Source organism: Cucumis melo, chromosome 6 (assembly GCF_025177605.1).
Source record: "Cucumis melo cultivar AY chromosome 6, USDA_Cmelo_AY_1.0, whole genome shotgun sequence".
NCBI lineage: Eukaryota > Viridiplantae > Streptophyta > Magnoliopsida > Cucurbitales > Cucurbitaceae > Cucumis > Cucumis melo.
This window is the reverse complement of record NC_066862.1, coordinates 23,208,024-23,217,803: the sequence shown is the minus strand read 5'-3', so window position 1 is coordinate 23,217,803 and position 9,780 is coordinate 23,208,024. Positions and strand designations below refer to the sequence as shown.

At 32.3% G+C, this 9,780-nt stretch overlaps 1 protein-coding gene across 1 annotated transcript in view; it reads left to right on the top strand.

Moving 5' to 3' along the window:
• Positions 1–2,014, top strand: part of LOC127149723 (uncharacterized) — a 4,981-nt gene extending 2,967 nt beyond the window's left edge. The window contains exons 2-4 of the mRNA XM_051085589.1: positions 1,067–1,168; positions 1,770–1,838; positions 1,940–2,014. Coding sequence (XP_050941546.1) covers positions 1,067–1,168; positions 1,770–1,838; positions 1,940–2,014 — 246 coding nt within the window. The remainder of the gene's footprint in view (positions 1–1,066; positions 1,169–1,769; positions 1,839–1,939) is intronic.
• Positions 2,015–9,780: the final 7,766 nt, after the last annotated feature.

Sequence of the window (9,780 nt, the reverse complement as noted above, 5' to 3'; positions counted from 1 at the left end):
TTTTTGTTTAGGATTAGGTCTTTGGAGAATTGGTTCATTGGATAATTGACTACTATCTAGGGATTATTAGTTAGCTAATCTCTCATGTAAGAGATTCTACTACTAAACCTCGAAAATAAAATTAAGGAGCTTGCATGTATTTTTCATTATGCATTGATGTAGCTAAGATGTATAATGTATTGATGTTGATGACTGATATTAATGACTGTTATGGATGACTGATATGTTAGGATGCATGATATATTAATCACATGGTAAGGACATTATGATTGGTATTCATGCCATTTTTATGATGTTTATGATGTTGCTATATGCTATGGACTATGGTGTTCTATTAACTTTGGCTATTAGGGTTGTACCTACATAGGTGTCTATCCGAATCACCACCTTTCACAGATTTATGACTGTGAGTTCAATAAGACCACCAGTCTGTCATGATATATTTTATGAGTGGTCCAACGGGGTCACTTAAAACTCGATTCCCTTAGGTGTTCCTTTCGAGTTTACCAACAAACTAGACGTGTTCCTATGGGATCATTAGATCGCGTGTGTTTGGGAGCACGATAGTTTTGGGTACTTCCTTATGGGACCCTAATGGAAAATTAATAGACACCTAGCAGGACTAATAATGGGTCCTTTACTGAGTATATCTTTCTACTCACTCTTTCTATATTTAATTTTTCAGGAAGAGGTAAAGGTAGAGAAAAGCTGAAGGTAGAGAAAAGCTGGTGAATGACAAACAAGAAGTATTCTTGACGTGCCATAAAAAATTTTATATTGCTTACGCCATCCATGTTTTCAATATTTTGGCTTTAGTATTTAGAATCTATCGAACTTATGAAGTATTTTAATGTTATTTTTCTTTAAAAGTTAGATAGGCCCCGAACTAGGACTAAATTTTTCTAGTATATATTTATTTCTATTTTTCCAAATTATGAGTTATAACGAGTAATTGAAAGTCTTTATTAAGACTTGGTTTTTCTCTTTCTCTATTGATTGAAATAAAACTGTAATTGGATTTGATAATAATGACCTCAACTTAGTATAATGAGTTGGATCTTTATAGCTTTATGCAAAAGGATCTTTAAAAGGTAAACATTTGCTTTATGCAAAAGGATCTTTAAAAGGTCAAGATTTGCTTTATGCAAAAGGATCTTTAAAGGAGAAGGTTTGTTTTATGCAAAATGAACTCTTAAATGGTTTGAAGCTTATGGTTTTATAAATGTTTTCTCGAAACCAAGTTATCTTCAAATCAGCCCTTAATGGGGTAGGATAAGGGGCACTAAGGAGAGGTAGTGACACTTATCTTCAAAATCGAGCTAGGGATGCCTACCTCGCAGGAATATAGGTTGAGGATGTTATCTCTGAGATATCGAGCTGGTATTGAGTAACCTCTACCACCTCACAGGAGTAGGTACTTGAGGTTCGAGTAGAAAACATGAGGGTTTAAGTTACTATTTATAAAGTTAAGGTATTCATGTTATTGTTCATTGTTTATTGTTACAAAAGGTTTATAAAATATCAAGGATTTGACTTACTACTTCTTAAATGCTTATTAAGTTCAAAGTGTTGTTATTGTTTATGTTTAAGAAAAGCAAGGATTTGGTTTAGTGTTATTGAAAGTTTCTTGTTATTGCTTACGTTATTGTTTTCAAAGGATTTATGAATTAAGTTACTGTCTTTACGAAGGTTTATGAAATGTTTGTGAAAACTCATCACTCACGGGGCTTGTTTAGCTCATACTCTTTAAAATATTTTCCATTTTCTAGGTACAGGTTGTGTTGATCGGGGTGCTAGGCTTACTACTGTCAGGAAAATTTGATTCAAGTTATTCAAAGGTTAGAGTTAAAGTCTGTTTCTTTGAATCTTAGTTGTCAATAAAGTTATGTTCTAAGTTTTGTGTCTCTAGCTTCCGCTTGCTTTTTCCGATAATTGTTAGAAGTCGAAGGGTCAGTTGGTGTCATTCAGGAGAGGAGCGATCTCAATTGGATTCACGCCATCATCTCAGGCCTAGAAAGGAGGTGCTTGGGACGAAGCATTATAGCTTATGTTGTCTGCTGCCTATACCGTCCTGTCACATCACTTTTCGTCTATAAATAAGAGGCTTCTTCTTCATTGGGCGTGTGCAAATTTTTGCAAACTGTGTTGTAGAGAGCAAGAGCTTTTTCCCTCTAATTCTTTATCTATGTTAAGTGAGAGTCTGAAAGAGAGAGAGAGAGATTCCCCTCTTCCATTTCTCCTACATGTAAAGGCAAAACCCAGAGCCAAAGAGTATGTGAACACTATTACTCTGTAGCTTGCTTCACTTTTCTATGTTCCATTTGCGTATTTTGTAACATTGATTTATAATATTAACTCCATGGTTGAGAGGCCTAAAGGTTTATTTATAATATCGATGTTTTCTTTCTATCATTCTCCCATATTTCTTTATCTTTCCCTTAATAGCATGCTTAGTTAATTGTTTGCACAATGTAAGTTGTTTTAACACTAGAGATTTTGCTTGAATGCATTATAAGTCTTGTTTAGCCAAATACGACCATTAATACCTTATCTTCTTCAAGTGAAAAGATAAAGTAGCGCATGTTATCACTTGACTCTTGATAACTCGTGTTTTGTTAACCATAGGCAAGGAGATTGTACGTCAAATTTGTTTCTTGCATATATCTCAGAGACGAACGATATGTGTGGTGAAGGCACCAAGAGGTTGCTCGCCTTAATAAGAACAAATTACTTATACTTCAAACAAATAGAATAGATACGAATCATAAATTAACTTCAAGTATTTGGATCCCGAGAGGGGAGCAAGTATGACATAAGCACCGAGAGGTTGCTCACCTTAATTCTAAAGTTAATAGATGCTTTGTATCGTCTTAAAGTGTTAAACTCTTATGTTTTACATATGATTAACTAAATTTTCCTTCACTTCCACACCAAAGCAATGAATTCATGTTTGATCGCATTTCACCGCAATATTCACCTTGCTACTCTTATTTTCACCATTAGTGTAAATAGTTAGGAACAATATACTTACCACACAAGGTTGTGATGCGAGATAGATTAATTTAGGAAGCTAGTTACCTGTGTTTGAACTTCGACTTACCAGGAAACCTCTTTCACTGGTTGCACTTAGGCGAGAAAGAGGATAACTTGTACTAACATTTCATTTTTGAAAGAAAATAGACATGCACAATGAATAAAAGAATCGAAAAATACCATAATTGCATTTAATTAACATGCAACCCTAAACTAAAAGGACTTAGGGTTTAGGGGAAGTTTTACACCTTTGTAGTTTTGAAATAACCATCTACACCTCGATTATAAACTTGAATCACCACTAGTAGTTAGCTACTATCCTTTAGATGAAGAATCGGGTTGTGGGACCCGAAGGAAGAAGGATTTGAGTGAGAAAGTGATGGAAACTATAGAAAGGTAACTGGGAAAAGCTTTGGTGATTTTAATTTTTTTTAAGTGAAAAACAAAGTGGACAAAAGTTTTTTAAATTTTGAAAAAATTACCCTATTATAAATAAATTACATACAAAATTTACATGTGATTGAATCACCAAAGCCCAACACCTCACAGTCCACTAACCATTAGTGGATTTATTCACCATTCCCTTTTCTTTTAGTGGGCTTGGTGTCATCACCATGAGCCTCCGCTTAGTCCATAAAGAGTTAGTGGGATTATCCAACAAAATGTTGGATTTTCCCACTAACTTTGGTCAAGGAGCAAAATGGTCATTTGACCTTTCTAGTGAAAGTCAAACATGACTTTTCAAGTCAAAAGTCAACATTTTGACTTTTTACCATTTGACCTTCTTGACTAATTTTGATCTCGAGCATGAATCCACATTCATTTTCTCAAGACTTAAATTATATTTGAATATATTGTCGGTTAAAGTTTGACTTTTAAAAGTCAAAAGTCCACATTTTGACTTTTTACAACTTTGATTATTTCCATATTTTTCAAGCTTTCAAGTATGAATTCGCATTCATATCTTTAATATTTAAATCTCGTTTAAACATAAAGTTCTATTTGTAATCTAAAATTCGACGGTTATATCACGTATACTTGTCAGTTTCTCTCTTCTCTCTTAATTTGAACAATTCGACTCATTCCATCATACTGTTCTAAGTTTATTCCATATGAGCTAGCAGGGGAACCTAATGGATCTATAGATCATGGGCTCCAACAATGCGAGGTTAACTAGCTAAACTTTTTTAATCGAGTTAATCAACATTCGTTAACTAATGGGTAATTCCACTAAAGTCTTATAGTTGCACTCCCCTCACTATAGATATATTTGTGTCCATTTGGTATAACACTAATCAATAAAAGGTTGTTGTTCATAAAATTTGTTAGGTCAAAATACCATTTTACCCCTGAGACTACAACTTGCTCCTTAAGTTTCACTGATCCACTATTGAATAATTGGTTTATGATCTAACTTATAAACCAAATCCCTCTCTTGAAAATGAGAGGGTGAGGCCCCTTGTTGAAGACTTGGATTCAGTCCTTAAGGGAACAACCTTTCTACTAACCCTAAAGCAGGTAGGAGTGAATTTCGCCTTGCATCCTATGTTTCCAACTATTCACCCGATTTTACCCCTGAAATGGGAAGCTTATTACGCCAACGCTAATGAGTTTCCCTCACCTATGCAAATCTAAAGATAATCTCATGTGAACATGAGTTCACATTTAGCTAATTATTAAGATTAAGTTACCCATATCATCAATAATCGAGATAATCAATTTTAAAAAGTAAACGACGTTATAACCTAAAAGTGACTATTTCATGGTTCAGTCTTATATAAATCCTTTACATAGGATGCCCCCACTTTCATGTCTCTACATGAACAATTCAAGATTACCTCATTTGTACTAACTACAAAGTGGGTCGCATCCATAGTTTCTCTAAATAAGCCGCCTAACCTTTATTCACATATTATAGACTATCTAGGCTATATACTCGAACTTAATCCATGTTTACGTCTCTACATAAAGTTAAAGTTTACTCAAAATAGCCTCAGGACCTTAGTTTATTGGATTTAAGATTATAGTATTCAGTTTCTCAATAACGACTTTATTGAATAGAATATGATTACAAACTACGAGTTTTAGGACATAAATTTCAACAATTCATGCGTTTAGAAATGCATAGGTACGGCATGCACCTTTTATCACATAACCCTAACCTAAATACCATGTTCAGTAACATTATTAAAGCTTTTGAATGACAGATCCACTAATTAACTTTGCATATATCGCATAGTACATACTTCACGCGAGTAAAAGTTATAAGTAAACAAAGAAAAATGTACCATATATGCTTAAGCTAATTTCAAACACAATAATCTAAAGATATGAGGAAATAAATTTTGTGAAGGTTAACCATAAATTTACAAAATGATGATCGTAATTAATAACCATAAATTTACAAAATGAAGATCCTAATTAAGAAGATTTAATCATATTAATTTATGATTTATGTGTTTTTCATGTACCATATATATGCATGGAAAAAAAAAGTAATGAAAAGCCAAATTTGAAGCTAAATTTATTAAATGAATATCATAACTAACAAGATTTAATAAAACCAATTGAAGAAAAAATTTTATTTCATGTACAGTATATATGTAGAAAAAAATAGTGAAAAACCCATATTATAATAGTCTCCACCTAAACACAATTTATAATAACATAGATTACAATAATTTTCACCTCAATCACAGCTTATAATAACACAGACTATAATAGTTTGCACCCTAAATACAGACTATTATAATCCCCAAACTATTATAAGTCACTCCTTGCCTTAAATATAATGCTCCAAATTATTTTAATTTGTGATTTCTATGTGATATTGATTGTTACTACTATTGATTGCAATCTAATTACTATTTGATGTGATAGAAAATCGAGACAAACGCAGCGGAAGAACGAATCTAAAATTACTCTAGATGCATCTAAACTAATTTAGAAGTTAACATCCTTAAAAACAACCTTATTACATTAATTAGGGTTAAGAGAAATACATACCTTTAAAGCTCCCCAATACTCGAAATCTCCTCACGATCACGAATCGAGACAATTACTAGTGTTGACCTCCTATTTTTGGGACCTAGAACCGGGATGTGAGACTCGTTAAGTGAAGAAAAAGTTAGAGAGAGATCGAATTTGAAGGTGGAAATTAAGAAACCAACAAATTGGTTATAGGAGAGAGGTGAGAAAAGTTCTTGAATGTTTTGAATGATTTCTCCAAATTATCAAAAGGTTTTTAAAAGAATGTGCAAAACATATTTTTATATAAAATTTATATGCAAAATGCATGAAAAATTTTCATACAAAATCAAATCCTCATTCTCCACTTTAACTTAATGACCTATATATTTACATTTTATGTAAATACCTGTCCCACTAAGTGTTAGTAGAATTATCCAAAAAATGTTGGATTTTTCCACTAACTTTAGTCCAATATGGTCGTTTGACCAATTAAGTCAAAGTCAAAAGTCAACATTTTGACTTTTTATCATTTCTTTCGTCTTGAATAATTTCGACCTCCTGAGCATGAATCCGCATTCCTTTTTCTGAAATTCAAATCACATTTGAATATAAAGCAGGTCAAAGTTTGACTTTTCAAGGTCAAAGTTTGACTTTTCAAAGTCAAAAGTCAACATTTTGACTTTTCACAACTTTGACCATTTCCATCAATTTTAAGCTTTTGAATATGAATCCGTATTCATATTTTTAATATTTAAATCACATTTCAACATAAAGCTTTATAATTGATGGTTATATTATATATATTTATCGGTTTCTCTCTATCTGCCTAATTCGAACAATTCAAATTATTCCAACATATTGTTCTGAGTTAATTCCATATGAGCTAGTAGGGGAACCTAAAAGAACTATAGATCATGGGCTCCAACGATCTGAGATTAATTAACGGAACCATTTTAGACAAAGCTAATCAACATTCGTTAACTAACGGGTCATTTAACTAAAATCTCGTAGTTGCACTCCCCTCCGTATATATATATTTATGTTCATTTGATATAACCATAAACAGTAAGTTAATCTTTCATAAGTTGTTCGTAACCTCAGCTAAGTCAAAGTACCGTTTTACCCCTGAGACTACATCTTGTTTCTTAAGTCCTACGATTCACTATTGAACATTTGGTTTAAGGTCCAACCTATAAACCGAATTTATCAAGGGCCAATGAGAGGGTGGGATCCCTTGTTCAAAACCTGGATTTAGTCCTTAAAGGAACAACCTATCTACTAACCCTAAAGCGGGTAAAAGTGAATTTCGTGTTGCACCCTATGTCCCTAACCATCCATCCAATCTTACCTCTAAAGTGGGAGGCTTATCGGACCAGCCTCATTGAGCTGTCCTCACCTGTACAGATCTAAGAATAATACCATTTGAACAGAAGTTCATAGTTACCTCAGGATTAAGATTAAGTGACCTATGTCATCATAATCAAAATAGTCAGTTTATAAAGTCAACGGTGTTTGACAAAGGCGATTTTGTATGTGTAAAGAATTATGCAATGTAGGTAAGGTCTTTATTAAATACAAGTACATTCAGAAATTAAAATTTTTGAAAAAGAGTGCTTACCTAGATTCCCTTTGACAAAAAATATTTGTAGTTTACCCTTACTCTTACCGTAGATAGGTGCAAGAACAGGTGTTAAACCCAAGAGAGTGAGGCGAAGTAAAATTTCTTGAATAAAAGCTTCAAAGAGATGAAATTAGTGACAAAAAGAAAAGAAAAATATTGAAAATAATTTGGAAAAAATCAATAAGGACCAAGAATCAAGGAAAAATTTAAATTGCAAGTCAATTCACAAGAGAAAGAAATTAAAGATTGAAATTCAATAAGAAAATTGAGGAATGGGCTTAGGTTATTAGTCTCTTCTTATCATTGAATCAAAGATGATTGAGAATTGAATCATGCTTAATTAAGAGGGCTTCTTGATTCAAGATTCTTCACAAGATTACTTGATCTTCGAAGAATTTTGATCAATAGTAGAAAAGAGAATTAGTTTAATTCTTGCAATATTAACTAAAGCCCTTAACTTCTTCTTTAAACAAAAGAAAAATTTCCTTCATAATTTTGGCAAATAAAAAATTAATTGGGAATTAATTGTGCACTAAAAAAAATTAATTAATTTAAAAAAATGCCAAGAACAAGAAAAATTCATCAAACATCATTCAATTTCAAGAATTGTGACAAACAATCAAGAATGAAGTAAATTTGTGTGTAGGTAAAAGTAATCCAATTAATCGTGCATTAATTGTCATACCTAAGTATCTTGAACACAAAGATTGAATAAAAATTCAAATCAAGAATAAATTTGACAAGAATTATTGAAATTGAGACATGATTTTAATTCTTGCTACAAAAAAATTAGAGATCCAACAAAAATTTACATCAAAATCAAGATTGCATCGAACCCTAATTAGCTAGAAAACACAAGTTCTTATGTCTTTTTACTTTCTCATTTTAGCTAGAAAAATAAAAGGAAAAATAATATAGAAAAAAAATTTTCATTCTCATCTATATAACTAAAAGATAACAAAAAAAAAAAAAAAAAAAGAAATAGAAAAGAAGTTAATATTTACAAAGAAATGAAAACAAATATTTATATAGATCTCCAACATCGAAGAAATAGAAATTTTCTTCTTACTTTTTCCTTTCCTCCTAATTGAAGCTTCGATTTTCTAGATTCACTATTTATCTTATCTTCTCATTTTTCTTGTCTCATTGCACTTCCCTCTCCATTTTTGTTACTATAAGGAAGTAAGGGTACCATATATTTATATTGAATAAATTGGTGAAAGTGTGAGTTAGAGAATTTTAAAAGGCTTCTTTGAATTTATTATCATGCCTATACAAATTCTTCCACTACCATGAAGTTAATTAGGGTTATAAATATTTTTCAATTAAATATTGAAATAGTTAAAGAAATGGAGAGAAATGATTAAGATTTACCCAGGATCCATCATTGAAGTTGAATGACAAAATTGTCGGCGAACAATAAATTGGTGAAAGTGTGGGTTAGAGAATTCTAAAAGGTTTATTTGAATTTATTATCATATCTACACAATTCTTTCACGTCATAAATATTTTTCAGTTAAATATTGAAATAGTTTAAGAAAGGGAGAGAAATTGTTAAGATTCACCCACTATCCATCCTGACAAAATTGTCATCAAATGAACATAAAAAATACTTGTAATCAAAATGATAAAATTGATTAAAAAAATTTCTCCATATAAGATCTTTTATATATATTATAGATAATAGAGATAACCATCATACGCGTTCGAAACCATGATCTCCCAGCTGGAAAAGCGTTTCAATTGACCGAAATTTGGAGAAATTTGAGGAAGTTAGTAAACAACTACCAAATTGCCATTGAAAAATAGGAAAAAAAATGTTTTCGTCGGTTGGTTCCGGAGATGACGGAGAGGAGCGCCGCATCAGGAGGTGACACGTGGCGAATGGTGGTTGGCGGGCTGATGAAGGAAGGCGCACTTCTAATGTTTTGAATAATTCCGATTTTACTTTTGCATTCGTTGAGTTTCGAACCCATGATAGTGAGGCGCGCAAAAGGAAGGATCAAAATGACGTCGTTTTGGCTTGAAAAATCCAAAAAATAATGTGGAACTAACTCGTAACATCCCGGTTGTTCTGCGTGTGAATGGCTGCGTGTGAATGGCTGACGTGTGTGTGTGTGTGTGTGTGTGTGTGTGTGTGTGTGTGTGTGTGTGTG